This window comes from Mandrillus leucophaeus, unplaced genomic scaffold, assembly GCF_000951045.1.
Source record: "Mandrillus leucophaeus isolate KB7577 unplaced genomic scaffold, Mleu.le_1.0 Scaffold3, whole genome shotgun sequence".
Lineage (NCBI taxonomy): Eukaryota > Metazoa > Chordata > Mammalia > Primates > Cercopithecidae > Mandrillus > Mandrillus leucophaeus.
In genome coordinates this window covers 929991-948535 of record NW_012103142.1, presented here as the reverse complement: position 1 = coordinate 948535, position 18545 = coordinate 929991, and the positions used below count along the sequence as shown (strand labels likewise).

The following is an 18545-nucleotide window of genomic DNA, read 5'->3' as shown; positions in this document are numbered from 1 at the left end:
CTCGGCCTCCCAAAGTGCTGGGATTACGGGCCTGAGCCACCGCGCCCGGCCGGGATCCTCTTAAAGATAGGTGCCCTGTGGTGTCACTCGGGTTTTAATTGGGTTCTTTTAGCTGCCAGGTGGGAGTGCACTGTGCATGTGTGTGGGAACGGCAAGTGTGGGAGGCAGGAGACCAGCAGGAGGCTAAGGGCCCTGTTGTGAGAGCCCAGCCAGAGATGCTGGAGCTGTGGACCTGGGCGGTCCTGATGGAGGAGGTAAGTCGTGGTTGGATTTTGGATCTCTTTTCAAGTAGAGCCAACAATATTTGCTGATAAATCAGGTTTGGAATGTGTGAGAAAATGACTCAAGGACTGTCAACACTCTGGCCTGCACAGCTGGAAGGCAGAGTAGCAGTTACCTGGCGGGGAAGGACTTTGAACCTGCTGAGTTTGGGATACCCATTGGATAGCCCAGGGGAGCAGCAGCTGGATGGGAGCCTCGAGCTCAGGGGTGCATGCTCTGCCTCCTCGCCTGCCGTAGTGAGATCTGGTGAACCCCTGAGAGGGCAATCCCAGGCCCCAGGGAGTGAGTGGAGAGGCAGACAGAGGGAAGGGAGTGCTGAGCCCTGGGGGCCACCAGGGTCGGATCAGGGACAAGAGGCAGGACGAGCAAATGAAGCTGAGAGGAAGGAGGGGACCAGGAGTGTCAGGAGTGGGACCACCAAGCGAGGAAGGGACTACCTGGGTCAAATACTGCAGTGGGGCCAAGTGCAATGAGGACTGGCGTTGGGGAGAGGGGACCGAGCAGCCCCAGCCGCAGCTCAGCACCCCCAGCCTGGCCGGTCACCTAGCCTTGCCTGCATCTTCCTTCCGAGCTGGTTTTTGGCCCCCTCCCAGGGGTCAGGCTCCCTTTCCCCAGTGGAAGCCCCCAGAGCCCCAAGAGGGCCTTCTCTTTGCCAGCCTGGGGCTGCCAGCCTGGCCCTGGCCTGGCTGTGATATAAATTATGGGGAAAGATGGTGATGTGACTTTTATCGGCTCATGTGTTCAATAATGGTAATACATCCCATTATATCATATTATATTAATATAGTGCAATATATTACACACAGCGCTGCACATTAACTTGACTCGAGAGCGCACTGGGCAGACACCATGGTTAATTTTCTTGGCCTAGCCACGCCCCGTTGCCAGCACTCAGTGCTCCTGGTGATGTGGTCATCAGGACATGGGGTGCAGTTACGGACACCCCAGGCACTACACTGAGGTTTTCCCAGACCCGCGCCTGCCTGTGTGAGGATTGTCGGCTTTTGGAGAAGGGGCTTTCGGATGTTGTTACTCCCACCTTGTGGAGGCCCCTCTGTCCTTACCCATGAGAGCAGCAGTGGTCACCTAATTAAGCCCCCATTGAACAGATGCAGAAACTGAGGCTCATAGATGTGAAGTGGCGCCCAAGGAATGTGGTGGGGAAAGACCTGGAACCGGGACTCTCAGCTTCCCATCCGGGCTGCTTCCTGGGTGCGGGGATGGTGTAGGCAAAGGGCAGGAGGCTGGGAATGGACACACAGTGTGTGCCAGGTGGGGAGGGAGCAGGGGGTGAGAGTGCTCAGGCGCTGGGGCCAGACAGACCGGGGTTCAAATCTCATTTTGCCACTTGTAGTGTCATCCTGTTTCCATGTATTCTTGGGCCTCCGTTTCCTCATCTGAAAAATGAAGGTAATAAGTAATGTTCGCTTCGTGGGATTGTTGTGTGAGGGAGAAGTGAATAATCCACATGAAGTGCTTGGCACAGAGTAGGTGCTCGTTAGCCGACAGCCACCAGTCCTGTTATGATGACAAGAACACTCCAGTAGCCTCGTGCTGCTGCCGCCTCCCGCCCACTGGCAAGGATGCCTGGCCCTGGCCCAGTCCGCTCCGTGTCCCCAGCCCTGGGGAAGCCCGCCCTGCCCCACCCTCAGCCTGACCCCTTTGGGTCCCGCAGCCTCCCTGGGCTGCCCCCAGCTCTCCCTGCCCCTTGGACATTTGGGTGTGACCTAGGGCCAGCATTGCCTGTGTCCTGGCCCACAGACAGCACCGTGGCACAGAGGAAGCCCGGCTTGCCATTGGGTGGGCCTGTGTATGAGCCCAGGCACGTTCCTCAGCTTCGGAGGGGCAGCTTCTCATCTGAGGATCGGGCTCCAGCTTCCTACCTTGGGGCTGTGGTGAGGGTTACCAAGCGAGACTGTGCATGAGCCTCTGCCGCACCTCCTGTGTGTGAGAGAGGTGCATGGCTGGCTCCGAACGTCTGGGCCAATTCCTCCCCTCTCCCCAGGCTTCTGTAACACCCATTCTCCCTTGGGACCCTCGCAGTGCCTGAAACACGCCAGTCTCTCACCATGGTGCCTGCGGACAGGTGAGGAGACTGAGGCTCACAAAGGAGGTGACTTGCCCAAGGTCACTCAGTGAGGCAGCTTCTTACTTCTGAAAGTTGGACTTTGAGCCCTCCTTGGAAAAGGGGGCATGGCTGTGACCCTTGGGGCTCCTCGATGGGCCTCTGCCCTGCCCACCTGGGCTCCTCCTGGCCTCCCCCGACGGATCACTGTTGACAAGGTTACTGAGTCAGCATGTAAAACCTGCAAACGTGAGTGTAATTTATTGATCTACATTTCGCCTATGAAATAGGACAAGTGCTGATTTGAGGATCGCGTTTGCTCTCCCTCGTCCGCGCCTCCGCCCGCTCTCTCGGGTGCTCTTATCTGCAGCCCTGCCTCTGAGCCTGCATCGAGCTGCCTCCTTTGTCAGCACCGCCGAGGCTCTCCACTCCATGCCCTCTATTCTTCTCCAGCTTCCATGCCTTATCGGGCCCCTCTTTTTTCCTGGGCTCCTAAGAAAACATGTAATGTTTAAAAGGGTGAGACAAGGGACTGAATAAAGCGCTTTCTGGGGAAATATTTGTTCAAAGCCCTGTTGCCTGCGTCTGTCTGGTTCTCTCCTGGAAAACATAATTCAGAACGGGCCTGGAAATTAATCCAAGTGTCCGCTTGTTCTCCTGATAAGAGGCTGGGCAGAACCCGGGGATGGGGAGACAGAGGTGTCATGGGGCAGCTTCCCAGCATTTGCTTCTGGGGGTGTCAGTGGGGGACACGGTGTGACAGGTCCCAGGAGGTGAGGGATGCCAGAGGAAGGGTCCTGCCTGAACCCAGGAGGGGGGAAGGAGACCTCAGAGCAGCTTCTGTGTGCCGGGCATTGCCGTGGGTGGCCCGCTTACTGCAGAGTGACGCCACTGGCTTGCCCAGGCGCAGCGTCAGACCATGTGAGAATTGGAGCTGCTGACCAGCTCTGTGACCTTGACAAGGCCCTGAGGCTTTGGGCCTCGGCTTCCTCACCAGCTGAAGGCACTTCAGCACTGAGGTGCTTGTCTCATGGGCTGGCTGTACAGAGGGAATGAGGTGTCCCCTTTGTTCAATGAACGCCTGTCCTGTGCCAGGTGTCTGAAGACACAGTGGGGGGATAGCATGAAGGCTGTTGTTTTGGAGGGAGATGGATACTAAATGAATTAAGTACGGAAATATAGTGTGTTAGTAGGCGATCATTGTGCAGAAAATCAAAGCAGAGGAGGTGAAGGCGGGGTGCAGGGGAGGGAGGTGGGATTGGTCAGGGAAGGCCTGCCTGAGAAGAAGACATTTGAGCAAAGTCTTGAAGTGAGAGATGAGAGGGAGCGAACCACATGCATATCCGGGGGGAGAGCATTCAGGCAGCGGAACAGCCAGTGCAAAGGCCCTGAGGCTAAGTGTGCCTGGGGAGTTCGAGGCTCAGTAAGGAGGCTGGCGTGACTGGAGCTGAGTCAGTGAGGCCAAGCTGGGAGTGGTTGGAGATGAGATCAGAGGTGTTGAGCATGAAAATACTTTGTTAAAATGCCAAGTGTTGCGGGTAATTCTGACAGACTGCTCTGAGCTAAGCCGTAAAGGGCATTTTATTAGCACCTGGCAGGGGCTCCCAAAGGAAGGCTGGTGTGTGAATTTTGCAGGAAGCGGGGAGGCCTGTTATTGCTCCTGTCCCCTGCACACCTTAAATGCCCCAGTCCTTCCCGCTGGCTGCAAGATGGTGCAAACTCTTCCCAAGCTGTTTCCCCATGATGGTGCCAAGAGAAAAAAGAGGACCCTTGGGACTTCAGGGCCATGCTGTGGGGGTAGAGGACAGGTAAGGATCCTAGTGAGGGACCCTGACCTGGCCACTAGGGCACAGGTGGCAGTGGTGGTCCACACGTCCTGGCCATACCCCTGGCCTCCGGGAGAGAAGTCAGGGGCCACGAGATCACTCTCTGGCAGCCTCGTGTGGGGTTGGTGATCCTAATTAAAAGTTCAGATGCAAAAGGCTTGATGATGGAATTTCTAATTAAATCAATTTCATCTCGTCTGGGAGACAGGTTTGCATATAATAAGCATGAAATTAATAATTATGTATAGAAACTAGCTATTGCTCAAAGCAGAGCCATTTTACACAACTTTCCAGGGCTCCTGCCCGATCTTTTGTGCTGGAGACGAGTGGGCCACTTCAGCCCTTAGTTTGACAGCCAGGAGTGGAGGTGGGGGCTCAGCAAGGAAAGGAAGCAGGGCTGGTCTCCCGGCTACTGCCCTGAGGATCCTGCCCCACAGGATGGGGGCGGCCTTCTCACTAGAGGCTGCAGCGTCACCCTCAGATTCTCAGTGTATGTGTGTAGATGTTGCGTGTGTGTGTGTAAATGCATATGCATGTGTAGGCCCACCATGTACAGAGGAGACAGGTTTTACCTGACAGCAGCATGGAGTCTGCAGCTAGTCCGAGTTCAAATCCTGGCTCACACTAGCTGTGTGAGCTTGGGCAAGTAACTTAACATCTCTGTACCTCAGTTTCAGAAAAATGGGGAGAATAAGAAGGCCCACCTCATAGTGCTATTCTAAGATTGAAGGTGTTAGGGTGCATGAAGCTACTTAGGACAGTTCTTGGCACATAGTAAGCACCCGATAAGTGTTAGCTCTCATGATGATGAGGATTGCATGTATGCGTGTGAATTTAATTCAATACAATTCTGCCCAAACCAGCCTGTGATGAGTGTGAACTTGACACATCCAGGGCCTTGAGGTGGACATAAATAAGAGTCATTCCCAGTTCTCCCAGAGCTGGAGCCTAATGTTTACTGCTCCTTGGGTCTGTCAGCATAGGCGAGGTGATGGTGCCATAACAAACAACCCTCAAAGCGCCGTGGCTTAAAATAGCGTCAGCTTAACTCTTGCTGTGTTACATGTCTCTGGGGGTTGGCTAGGCACTCTGCTCAGGGACCCAGGCTGGGCTGGAACATTGCTCAGGGACCCATTGCTTACAGTAGCAGAGGAAATGTGTACCCTGTAGGTCTCAGGACTGCAATTCAGTGCAGTGGGACAGAAGCGATGGGCATGCTCTGTTCTCAGCTCATTGTCCACAACTTTTCAAGTGGCCCCAAGAAGGCAGAGATCTTGAAATGCTGGGCTGATGGCTCTTGTCCAGCACCCAGCATTAGTTCTGTGTGTATTCATTCACTATCGATTGTCTCTCCCACTCGGATGTCAGCTCCAGGAAGGCAGGGATCATGCAGAGTACTCAGTGGGTGCTCAGTAAACCTGGTCAAGTGAGTGAATTAATGAATGAGCAGACAGAGCTTTGGAGGAGCATGGGTGGATTCTGGGAGAGTGTATGGGGGGAGGCTGGTGGCTACAGGAGCAGCTGAGGCAAAGGGACCGCATGGGCCTCATGGCCAGTTCTACTGTCTTTGATGATAGTGCCTGCAGCCTAGGACACTCTGACGTGCACTCTCCATCACAGAGGGGAAACTGCAGGTCGTGGTGTGATAGGAAGGGGGCTGTATCGTGGGGGGCATAGGTTACAGGGGCAGAGGAGGGCCAGAGCAACCCTGGAACTGGGCAGAGGGGAGGTCCATCTCCAGGCTGGGGGGAGGAGCAGAGCAAGGGAGGCCAAGGGCCCTGGGGTGGCAACTGCAGCTTCTTCAGCTAACAGGAAGAAGGCCGAGTCCGGGCTGGTCCAGGGTGGGCCCTCGCAGGCTGATCTGTGACCTGTGCACTGGGGCACAGGTCGGCTGGCCAGGGCCAGACAGGGGCACATGGTCAGGCCCCAGAGTGACTGGATGCTCAGGGCAGGAGTTGGCAGCTGGTCTGCGTCCACAGAGCAGAGGAATCGATCTGATTAATGAGGGCGTCAAGTCCTGAGGTGAGCGCCCAGGCAGGCCTGATTCGAATTCCTGGAGGGTCTGTGGGGAAGGGGCTGGTGTTCCCGGATGGCTCTGATGGGTGTCAGGGAAGGCGGCATTGAAGGCGAAGGGCCCCATTGTGTGTCCCTGGAGGAGTTGCTGGGGTAAGGACAGACAGTCTCCCGATCTGGGGTCTATCCTGCTACTCCCAAAGACCACCCAGTTGTGCCCACTCAGTCCCCTGCCCAGGTGCCCCCCGCCATTTCCCCTAGGCCTTGTTCTTTGGTCACTGGGGTCAGGACAGCTCCATGGAGGGCATGGATGTGTGAGGCCTCCGTGGGGCTGTCCCAAGATGTCTGGGTTACTCTAACCTTCTGCTCCTGAACCCAGTGGTATGCATCAGCGATGGGCCCGGTCAGGGCTGAAGGCTGGGGACTGCTGGCGTCCTCTCCGTGTGCTGGCCCCACCCTACTCCCTCTGCTGCCTCCCTGCACCCCCTGCTGGTCCCCACTCTCTCTGTGACCACATATAATTGATCCCCAATGCTGTGAGTCTCCCGCTAAGTGCCTGCCACCCACCTCCCCTCCACCCCGAAGCCCCTGTCCCAGATCAGGCAGCGTCAGCTACTGTCTGCAGTGCACTCGCCGCCTCCTCCTGGACTGCCAGGCCTGCCTCTCCAGACTCTTCCCCTGCAGGCTGAGGGCCATTCTGACCACCTGTACCCCTGCCCAGGCTCCCTCCACAGCTGCCCTGGCTCCCAGGAAAGTCCTGCCCTCCTTAGCAGGGCCTGGGAAGCCCCTGTGGCTGGGCCTCTGTGCACAGCCAGCCTGGCCCCCAGGCCCTGCCAGTGTTCCCCTCACCCTGTGGCTCTTCCCTTGCCCATGGGAGATTGGGGGGAATCTTTGTTCTCCCAGCCACAAGTCTGACTCCCCAACTAGGCTGATTCTCTGAGTGTTATTTAAATTTGTGTCCCCAGCACCTGGCCAGACGGGTGCTCAGGTGCTCTGTGAAGGGGAGCCCTACTGAGTGTGCAGGTGAGACCCGCTCCCAGCCCACAGAGGGAGGGAGGAAGGAAAGGGCAGTTGGCAACCCCTCCTCTTGAACGTCTGGCCGCCCCGCCCCAATCTCTGCAGCTAAGGCCCTGTGGGGGAGGCTACACCACTCAGGCCCCTGAGGAGTCAGGGTGGGGGATGTTGCAGGCAAGGCCCTTGGAAGCCGGCACTCTCCTCCTCTTTCTCTGAACCACACGTTCCTGTCCACCACAGCTTTCATGTACCTAAAAGCATCACTAGCTTTTATCTGTGAAGCAAACAGCTGATGCTGAGAGCCCGGTGGTGGAGGGCCTAAAGCAGCCAGGATCAGAAGGGCAAGGAGCATGCAGCCAAGCCTGGGCTTGTGCCGGCCCGCGCAGGCTCCCCTGCTCCCTGGGCGATAGGGGCTGCGCCGGCCAGGTGGGGATCTTAAGGTCTGCCTGGGTCCTGGCTGGGCCAAGGCTGGTGGCCAGAGGTGGCTGCAAGATCCCAGACTCAATCTGTGGTGGCATGGCCTGGCCTGTGGGTGGAACAGAAAGAGCAGAGTCAGCAGGGAGGGTGGGGCAGAGCTGGAGGCCTGCAGGGCATGCCCAGAAGGGTGGGAACAGGGGCCCAAGCAGCTCAGTCAGCACCTTGTTTCTGACATCTCCTGATGGGGATACTCAGAGGACACTATCATCTCTCCAGGCCTCAGCTTCCTCATCTACAAAATGAGCACAATGATCCTAGCCCTGCCTTTCTCTCTAATAAGAATATCTAGCATTTGCCCAGGGCCCCCATGCGCCCGGCCTGTTCTAAGCACTTTTTGTGTATTTGCTGATGCAGTCCTTTCTGTTGTGATTGTGATGACTTTATGGGGAGGAAACTGAGAGGGTTCACTGGATTGCCTAAGGTTGCAGAGTTGGATAGCGAAGCTGGGTCACAGCCCCGGGCAGGGTGGCTCTAATGGGTGCTGGACACTTACATGCTGTGCCAAGCATTAGGGCAGAGGAGGAAAGGCAAGGTGCTTTTAACAGAAAAGGTCACAGGCAGAGGAGTGTGGGTTTTGTCAGGTAGCCCCTGGGGTGTCTGTGGTGATGGCCCTGGACGTCTGGTCACTTGACTTGGGGCATACGAGGCCTTGTGGGGGTTGTGGTGGGGATTTCAACCCTAACTGAGCCGAACAGTCTTGAACAAAGCTCCAGCCTTCAGAGACTCTGAGTACTGTGCTCCGGGTGGGCACTGAGACGCTGGACACGTTCCCTGCCCTCCAGCATCCTTGTTCCACCTTTGGATGGCGTGGGATGTGGACCAGCTGCCCTCAGTGGATTTTCAGATGCTGCGGTTCTGGGAACCAGTTACCCAGAGCTGGAGCTGTGGCCTTCTGGGTCACCGCCTGTGTGCTAGCCGGTATCAGCATGCCTGGGCTGGTTGTGTGAGGCTGCTGGCTGGGCCTGGGGCAGCCCGAGGGCAGATCCAGGCACTAAACACATGTGTGTGCCTGGATACACACATGCACACATGCTCACACACACAGGCATACACACATGCTCACACACACACAGGCATGCACACATGCTCACACACACAGGCATGCACCATGATCTCACACACACACACACACAATGCACCATGATCTCACACACACACACACACAGGCATGCACACATGCTCACACACACAGGCATGCACCATGATCTCACACACACACACACACACACAGGCATGCACACATGGCCTTTGCACTGGCTGCTCCCTTGGCCTGAAACACCTTGGCCTCAAATACCCCTCCCTGCTGGGGTCCTGACAAAGACATCGCCCTGTAAGAGAGGTCTCTCCTGGCCACTCTGCAACACTCCCCTGTTCCGTTCCTTTCTTTTTTTTCCTCGCTCCTTATCCCCATCTAACAGACTCAGAAGCTTATGATGCACCTCTGCATGACCTGCTTCCGTCTAGATTGGAGCCCACTGAGGGCAGTTGTCCATAGTCCATCCCCAGCCCTCAGAACTATGCCTAGAGGCCGTGGGTGCTCCATGCCTCTTTGTAGGGGGAATAAATGAATGAATGTGCAGGGCACCCATGTGCTCAGGACACATGCTATAGCCCATGCGCCCACGTCCATGTGTGTATGCGCACACACACTCAGATGTACTTGAAATCCATCTTCATTGTTGCTTAAGTCCGGAAGCAGCTTTTGTCTTTCCTCATGTGGCATGGACCTCCTTGTCACTCTGGAAGCCAGAGACAGGGGAAGAGGAAGAGAGGTTTCTTCATGCATCCTCCCACCCCTCAGCCACTCACCCCTTATCTCAGCCGAGGCTCTCCTGGGTGGTGGCTGCAGGCACACTGTGTGTCACTCCAGGGGGCCGTACAACCTACCCCTCATCAGGGGGCCCAGACAGTGGAGCACTTTTTGCACAAACACTTTCTGCCATCTCTGCTGGTGTCTCCCAGGATGCAGTGGGTATTGACTAGTGTTTGGGGGTGGGAAGAGTCTAGTTCACCTCTGCATCTCTCCACGTGGCCTTGCCTGCACGAGGTGGGGTGCTTAGAAGGCCTGTTGAATTGATGAGTAGGCAGAGAACAGTAACACTGGGAGGATGTGCCTGGTGCCCCTGGAGCGGCCGCATTCAGTGCTGTGGAAGGCTAGGCCCCCTCTGAAGGATGAGGGCTCAGGGAGGGCTGCCTGGAGGAGGTGACATTTGAGTTGGGCCTTGATGAGCAGGGGGATTTGGATGTGGGAGATGAGGTCATGGGCTCTGGGGACAGAGGAAGATAGACAAAGAGGAAGGAGAAAGGGACAGACAGAGGGACCTAGAGCAGGATGCCTGTACTTGGTCAGGGGCTGCTGGAATCTGAGTTCTGACTCTTGTCCCTTGAGGGTGTGACACAAGCTGCTGCGTCCCCAGCACCTGGAACAGTGCCCAGTGTACAGTAGGTGCTCAATGTGTTGGGTGAGGGAAGCAAAGGAGGCAGAGGGATGGAGCAGCTGGCACCGGGGCGGGCACCGCTGTCTCCCTCCCCTCCTGCTGCTGCTGCTGGGAGAGGAGAGGAGCGTTCTCTGAGGAGAATGTAAATTGCACGTCCCCCTCCTGCTCGGGCTGGGCTGCGGAGACAGTGGGAGTTGAAGAGACGTCAGAGCCCCACATGGGCCAGGTTGTCACAGTCACCTGCTTAGACGCAGACATGGCTCCCTGCCCGCCTGTGGTGGCCCCTGACACCTCCTGCTCCCCATCCCTCCACTCCAGGTTGGGGTAAGAGAGCCTTGGAGAGCCCGATAGCATTCCCGGGATGTCCCTGTGACAATGACAGTGACAACAATGAGACTATGGAGAGAGCGCGTGATGGGAGGGGGCCGGAAGAGAGGGAGAGTCCTAGGAGGTAAAGTCAGAGAGAGGCAAGAGAAGGCGATTGCTGCCAGAGGAAGTGTAGCGGAGGAATGACAGCTCCCCTAAGAGCTGACCCTTAGTGCTCACCGCCTGCCAGGCGCTGTTCTGAGTGCTTTGCCTGAATTCCCTCGTGTGACCCTCACAGCCTTAGGGGACAGCTATTGTAATTATTCCCATTGTGCAGCTGAAGAAACTGAGGCCAGGGGAGGTGAAGTCACTTGCCCAAGTTGTTTTTCAGCTGGTGAGAGGCAGAGCTGGGATTTGAGTTTAAGCAGTGTAGCTCCCCAAATTCTACTTGAAACTGTCTCCCTAGGAAGTGTGGGAGGGGCTGGAGCTGAGGAGGGAGGCTGGGGGGAGAGCAGACAGGAGAGGCTGGCAGGTGGACACATCGCAGGAGACTGGCTTATCCCCGGGATCCTGTTCAGGAGCCTGATTCCCTCGTCTCAGGGTTGGGTCCTTGTTCCAGTGTCTCAGGAATTATTAGGGGAAGGTCAGGGGCCCCTCCTGGGCTCTTGAAATCAGGGGCCTGGGGCTCTTCTGCAGGTTGACATGCGTATCCTGCAGGAGCGCATGCTTGGCCCCCTACCCTCTGGGGAATGGAGTGTGTGCCGTGGGCTGGGGCCGGTGTGCCAGGGCCCCGCTCTGGATGTGGGCCAGGGTCTGAAGACTTCTAACGAGACTGGCCCCACAGGGGATGCCCGGACATCCATCTGTCCATCCTGCTCACCACCTGTGCTGAGCACCACCTGGGCCTAGACAGGAGCTTGGAAGGAGGAATAGGGAGGAGTGAGAAGGAGCCACCTCATCTCGGGGGGCCTCTGTTTCCATCTGCCGCATGCTGTGAGGCCTGGCTTGAGCAAGTCCAGAAACCTGAGTGGGCCTCCTTCCCTCTCCCGGGAGCCAAGGCCCGGTGGGAGGAAACACCAGAAGTAGGGACAAGCTTCTGATCAGGAGGGGCATGGAGGCAGGCAGGGGATGATCGCTCCTGGCTGAGGCGCAGCAGAGGCCAGCGAGAGACGTAAACAAAACACTTGTCTCTCAGGGACCTCCCCCCAACAAAGAACTAACCTCCCCTGCACAGCGTGAAGAGTGCAAGGGCTGAGAAACTGCTCTAAAACACAAGATTTCTTAAAAACAAACCAGCCATGACTCGAATACCATTTTCAGACCTCAAAAATAACAACCTTAAAGTGAATTAAAAAATATCCAGTCAGAGCTCACATTTTAGAGGGTGCTGTTTTTATGCAAAGTGTTCTCCAAGGCAGAGAGGACTGGGCTAGTTTTCAGTCACTGCTGACAGAGCAGGCGAGGGGACACATAGATTCAGGTATATTCAAGTGTGATTTGCTTTCCAAATGGGCGAAGATGTGCATGGTTCAACACTGGAAACCTACAAAGGGTAGAAGGTGAAAGGTCCCTGCCCGATCCTGTCTCGGCCACTTGCTTTCCTCCCCTGAGGCAATGCACGTGTTTTGTTTCAGAGCAGCCAGTATGCACTTCCCCTTTCACACAGTAAACAGCTTCCACCTGCATGTTGCCTCCTTATTGCTGTTATTTTTACCCCACAATATCTTGGAGACCCACCCAGAGCAGTGCCTGGAAATCAGCCTCGTTCCTTTTCACAGCTGTGTAATATTCCTTATCTGGCTGGAACTTCTTTAAACAATCCGCTTTTGATGGACATACAGGTTGTTTCCAAAGTTTTACTGTTACAAACAGTGCCAGTGGATAATGTAGTACATGCCATTTTATATAGACCACAAGAGCTACAGTGAGGGGGTTTGGGAGTTAACCCTTGTTCTGCTTAGAACCCTAAGGTTCTCTCCTGTCTGCTCTCCCCTCAGCTTCCCTCCACAGCTTCTCCCACACTTCCTAGGGAGACAGTTTCAAGTAGAACTTGGGGAGCTACACTGCTTAAACTCAAATCCCAGCTCTGCCTCTCACCAGCTGAAAAACAACTTGGGCAAGTGACTTCACCTCCCCTGGCCTCAGTTTCTTCAGCTGCACAATGGGAATAATTACAATAGCTGTCTCCTAAGGCTGTGAGCGTCACATGAGGGAATTCAGGCAAAGCACTCAGAACTTAGGGTTTCTAACCCTTGCTTACAACCCTTGCTTAGAAAATCCAAAAAACCAGTTAACTGTTTCCCCTACCCACATTCTCACCCGTGAAGGTCTCAGTGGTTTGGGCTTTTCCCACAGGGGAGGCGGACAGTGAGCCATCTGGGCCATGCTTTTGGCAGTGGGCATTCTCAGGGGAGGGTGGACCCTCCCTGCCCCAGTCAACTTCCTTATTGTCATTTGTCCGTTTATTAAGAGGCTGTGGGGCCTACTACGCGTTGACTCTCCCCATCCTGCTCTGCTCCGGCCACACAGGCCCCTTGCTTGGCCACCCACACACCAAGCTCATTCCGCAGGGAGCTGCTGCTCCCTGGGCTCCGATACCTTCCTATCCTTGCTCATGCTGGCTCTGCTCGGCCGTCACCTCCCCAGAGAGGCCTTTCCTGGCCTTGCCACCTGCTACCCTGATGTCCTACCCCCTTATGCCACTCTGTGAGGCCTCATGGCTGTGGAGAATGGTCCCGGTACTTTTTAGCTTGCTTGCTCCTCTCCTCCCACCAGAAGGAAGCTCCGTGAGTGTTTTATTCACTGCTGTCCTCAGCACTCAGGACATCATAGGTGCTCAATAAAGTATTTGTTGAAGTGAACAGAGTTGAATGTTGGGATATTGAGGTGGGGCTTCTAGGTTGGCAGAAGCTCTGCCCTGTCCTGAGGAGGGGAGCTGACTGGTCTGGGAGGTAGTCCCGGGGATAGGGACACATTAGGCTTTAGCCAAGTGGGCAACCACTTGCCAGGTGCACCCCCAACCTCCCACCTGGCACCACTTGCCAGGTGCACCCCAAGTATTCCTGTCCCAGGAACATTTCCCCACCCACGGTTGCCACTGGGCCTGAAGTCCTGGCCACAGGTTTCTTGGCCAGGATTGAATCTGAGTGATTCCTTAGGGGCATAAAATCTTAGTTTTGACGCCAGCCGGGATCAATATGCATTCCCCACCCCTGTCCCCTTGGACAACTGAGTGGGCAGAGGGCACACAGGAAGGAGAAGTGTTCCTGTGGGCCAAGCGGCGAGTGGAGCCCACAGGCCCTGACCAGCCAGGAGAGCAGAGCAGTGGGTGGGGCCCTGGAAGGGAGGGGTGGAGAGGAGGGACCATACCCCTTCCCTGTCCTGGGGATGGTTGGGTGTATCTACAGGAGGCATGGGGTCTGAGTCTCATGCCCGCCTGGGGAGGGTCCAGGTGAGGCCTGTGGAGGCAGGAAGATGCCCTGTGACTAGAAAGCCCTGGGGCTGGGGCAGGGCCCTGGGTCAGCTCTGCCTTGGAGAGGTTGTGGGACCCAGCAGGGTGGTGACTCTCTGGGCTCAGTGTCCCCAGCTGCAGAGAGAAGGGACTTCCTGAAGCCCACCCTGCTAGCTTCCTGGGCTTCCATCCTTGGGGGTGGAGTAGGGGACGGGGGAGCTGGAATCGAGGCTCCATCTCCTCTGAGCAGGGCACGAGGAAGGAGGCTGAGCTGGCAGAGAGCTGTGGGGACAAGGTCTGCTGGGTCCTGACCAGAGGGGCTGCCTGGGGACATGGGATGGGCCACCTGACCCCTCAGGGCCCCTCCTAACACCCAAATCCACAGGCTGAATCATCTCATGTATGTGGGGATTTTCCCTGGGCTGGGATCTTTGAACTCTTTGTGTAAATTGAGGCAGCCAGAGGCTCCCAGGATGTATGTGTGTGTGGTGTGTGTACGTGTGTGTGTGTGTGTGTGTGTGTTTGTGTACCTGCGCGTGGTTGGAGTGTCTTTGGGGACCTCAGGGAGGCTGGTTGGGAGACTTTCTGGAGGAGGAGGCAGTGCCCATGGGGAGGGGTGGGCTGTAGTGGTCCCAAGGCTGTGGGGACCAGAGGGAGGTTGGTGTGTAGGGGAGTGGGGCTGGCTCGGTGGGGTGGGGGCAGCCGTCACCCTCAGCAGCCCCTTTCGCCCCTCAGATACCCCAGATCAGCTACGCCTCCACCGCGCCAGACCTGAGCGACAACAGCCGCTACGACTTCTTCTCCCGCGTGGTGCCCTCGGACACGTACCAGGCCCAGGCCATGGTGGACATCGTCCGTGCCCTCAAGTGGAACTACGTGTCCACGGTGGCCTCGGAGGGCAGCTATGGCGAGAGCGGTGTGGAGGCCTTCATCCAGAAGTCCCGTGAGGACGGTGAGTCAAGCGCCTGGCTGCGGGGTCATGCCGGGCTTGGGGGCATGTGACTGACCCACTGAGAGCCCCCAGCCGGGGCCTGATGCAGGCTCTGACTGCCTGGCTGTTGCCAGGTGGGCCTTGTCCTCCTCTTTGAGCCCTGCAGTTTGGCCCATGGCCTCACTGGGCTCTGGGTGACTCCTGTGCACGGCAGGTATGAGGCCTTCGCAGACGTGGGTGTGCAGATGAGGGCACTGTTGACCTCCCTGGTGCGGGAGCCTGCAGGGCGGCCGCTGTCCTCACAGCAGAGGAAGGGACGGGGTGGGGACGAGGGCCTTGTTTAGAGGGCTGTCAGGGACTCGGGAGATGGGTGGACAGCCAGGCAGGCTCTCAGAGGAATAAGAATTTGGAGGCCCTAAAATTGACCTGTCTGTGCTGGGGGTGAGGGGTGAAGGGCCGCGGGTGACCTGTGCTGGTTTGGGCATCAGTGAAGAAGGTGTCCCTGTGGGTGGAGTCTGAGGAACTGGCAAGTATTTATTCTCCTTGAGGTCTTCCCCTCATACCCTGATGCCACCTTCCCCCATTAAGCTTGCTGCATTGCCTTAAATTGCTGTCCTCAGATGCTCTGTGATAAAGCTTTCAGGTGTCCCCAGAGATAAGCGGCTGAGCAGTAACAAGGGTTAACCCCTTGGCAGGTGACTCCCACCTAGCAGGGCCCGCAGAGACCCACCTAGCAGAGACCCTGGCTGGATCTCTGCTTCTGCTGGTGCCCTGGGAGGGCTGGCTGCGTGGGCTGCAGCTGTGGGCATCTGGGAGCATCAGGCAGCCCTGGGCTGGGGGGCCTTCACCTGGGCTGGGGTGAGCCAAGATGGGACGGCTCCTAGGAGGTTGTGGGGCTGAAGGATGGTGCCTGTGACTTCCTCGGGGCCCTGTTGTGGTGTGTGGGGGAAGCGGGGAGGCCCTTCTCCCTCCTGGCAGACCCACCTCCTGCAGAGAGGGCCCGTCTGCCCTGCCCCTGGTCTCTCCCAAAGCCCTGCCTCTACACAGTTTGCCAGCGCCTGAGACCTTGGGTGATAATGTCTGTATATTTATACCCTCATGGCCTCAGGACTCTAATTGCTTTTCCTAAGGACTACAGAGTGTCCGGAGGCTGCCGTTGATAACACCCCGTGAGCATAATGCTGCTATAAATCTCAGATAAGCCTCTTTAATTGTACTGCTGAAGCTGCTTGGGTGCCTCCACCTGGTGGAGAGGGCAGCGGGGCGGTGGGAAGTGGGGCAGCGCTGACTGATGGCTGAGGCTCCAGGCCACTCTGCACTCCGGCAGCCTGGCAGAGCAAAAGGAAGCAGAGGTGAACAGTACTCCACTCCTACCTCCAGGCGGGCTGGCAATAGCACCTGGGGACCCTGGCAGACAGTGTCAGAGCCTCAGAACCCCAGAGCCCAGCCCCTCCCTCGGGCTACCCACATGTCCTTTCCTCCTTTGCTCAGACCCAAGACCTGGGCACCTCCCTCTGGATGGCACCTCCTACCCTACTCTGCTGGTTCCTTTCCTCCTTTGCGGCTTGAACTCTTCCCCACATCAGCCTCCTGCCTTTTCTGTTCAAGGCATGACCTTTGCAGGATTTAGGGACAAAGGTATAGGATGGGGGAAGGGATCGAGGGCCGTGAGTCTCTGTGTTCAGTTGTGTTCAGTCCCTGCCCTGAGGGACCTCAAAGCCACCCCCAGTGCTCATGCAGGCCTCCCTCTGTGCCCAGCACCTGCTGTCCTGGACAGTCCTTCCTGCCATACGAGGTAGATGCTGCCTCATCCCCATTTTGCAGGAGAGGAAGTGCAGGCACAGAGAGGCTGAATAGTAGCTAGCACCAGGCCACACAGCAAGTAAGAGGTGGAGAAGGGATTTGAACCCAGAAGGGCTGGCTCTGGAACTAGAGGTCTCACCTGTTTCTGTACTCTTGTCTTCTCTGTCTTCTGTCATTTGCGTGCTCACTGAGACCCACCTGGGCCAGCCCCTGTGCAAGTGCTAGGGTATGACAGGGACACACAGGTATGCCCATGTACACACAGCCTGGAGGGACAGGAGAGGCATGGGATAGGGGTGCGGTCTGGGCATTGTGTTTTGGCTGAAGGTAAGCCTATTGTTTACTTTTTTTTAAATCAACATCTAATCAAGTATTGGGTGGTTAGGAAAAAAAAAGTCTACTCAAGATTTTTTAAAAAGACTTCATGATCTAGAAAACTAAAATTTGCTATTATGCGAAGGCCTTTAGCATGGGGCACTCCTGTCCTGGCAGAGGTGCCCCTCACAGTGCCTGCCACGCCCCATGCACCATCTGCACCTGCCTGAGGGCCTGGCTTCCTGCTTGACTGGGCCTCCCACGTCCCCAAACTTCCAAGGCTACCCCATGCCAGTGTGCAACAGCCTACGGGGGCCTGGCCAGGGCAGGTTAGGCAGCTAGATCTCCTCGCGCAACCCAATAAATGAAATTTGATTTGGAGGAACATCTTTTAGAAGGTGAAAAGAAAGGGAGAGAGAGAGCTGCACTCCAGCTGGCCAAATTGAAATCAGAATTGAGAGGCCGGTAGAAAGAGGCCGCTGTACCTTGTAGCCTAATCCCTGCGAAAGATTAAAGATGTCTTTGGCTGTATATTGTATTGATTCGTCCTCTGAAGTATAAATCATCTGTGAGTTGCTCAGAGGAGCGCCGGGGAGGGGAGTGGTGGGGAGAGCGTGCTGGCCAGGCTGGGATGCATGTTGGAATTGTGGTGAGCGAGTCCTAGGTGCCAACTGTGTGCTGGGCTCTGGGTCCTTCAGAGGAGCATGACTATGGCCATTTTATAGATGGGGAAATGGAGGCCAGAGGGGGTGGGTCACTTTCCCAAGACCACAGAGCCAGAACACGGAGGAGCTGGGATGGGAACCTGGCTCTGTCCTTCAGGTGGGGAGCCCATAGGTGGCACCTGGAGTGGCTCAATACTGACTGGGCCACTGGCACCAGGCCTAAAGGAAGTCCTGGCACTGACATTCCCCACCTCCACCCTTGTCCACACATGCTCTGGGCAATCCTGTGGCCCTTGACTGAGCCCTGCCTGGACCAGACGCCCCCTGTGAGTATTACAGATCCTGGTAATGACCATGCAGCGAAGTGCAACACCGGCGGGCTAGGTGTTTTGTCCCCATTTTGCAGATGGGAGAACTTAGCCTCAGAGCAGTGATGTGGCTTGCCTAGGGTCACACAGCCTGGTGCCGGAGCAGGACTTGGAGCTAGGGCTGTCAGGCCAGGCACTCTACCTATATGCCCTGTCTTCTCCAGCTTGCATTGCAGAAGTGGCGGCAGGTGCATAAGAGGTCAGGCTCCTTCAGGCAGACCTGTGCCCTGGCTCAGACGCTGACTGGCTGTGCAATCTTGGAAAAGTCATTTCGTCTTTCTGGGCTCAGTTTCTTATCTGTGAAATGGGAATAAAGCAGGATATAAGAGTAAAATACGCGGCTGGGCACAGTGGCTCACACCTGTAATCCCAGCACTTTGGGAGGCCGAGGCAGGCGGATCATGAGATCAGGAGTTCGAGACCAGCTTGGCCAACATGGTGAAATGCCGTCTCTACTAAAAATGCAAAAATTAGCTGGGCACGGTGGCACGAGCCTGTAATCCCAGCTACTTGGGAGGCTGAGGCAGGAGAATCGCTTGAACCTGGGAGGTGGAGGTTGCAGTGAGCCAAGATCATGCAACTGCACTCCAG

The 18545-nt window shown here is 56.4% G+C and overlaps 1 protein-coding gene across 7 annotated transcripts in view; it reads left to right on the top strand.

Moving 5' to 3' along the window:
- Positions 1 to 18545, top strand: part of GRM4 (glutamate receptor, metabotropic 4) — a 171075-nt gene that overhangs the window by 64016 nt on the left and 88514 nt on the right. For 4 of the 7 annotated variants that reach the window (XM_011986498.1, XM_011986497.1, XM_011986496.1 and 1 more), the window contains one exon: positions 14608 to 14824. The exons of 1 other annotated variant lie outside the window; for it this stretch is intronic. In XM_011986498.1, coding sequence (XP_011841888.1) covers positions 14608 to 14824 — 217 coding nt within the window. Of the gene's footprint in view, positions 1 to 4031; positions 4156 to 6101; positions 6196 to 14607; positions 14825 to 18545 lie in introns of those variants that run through there. 2 more of the 7 variants (XM_011986499.1, XM_011986503.1) reach the window with 2 other exon arrangements.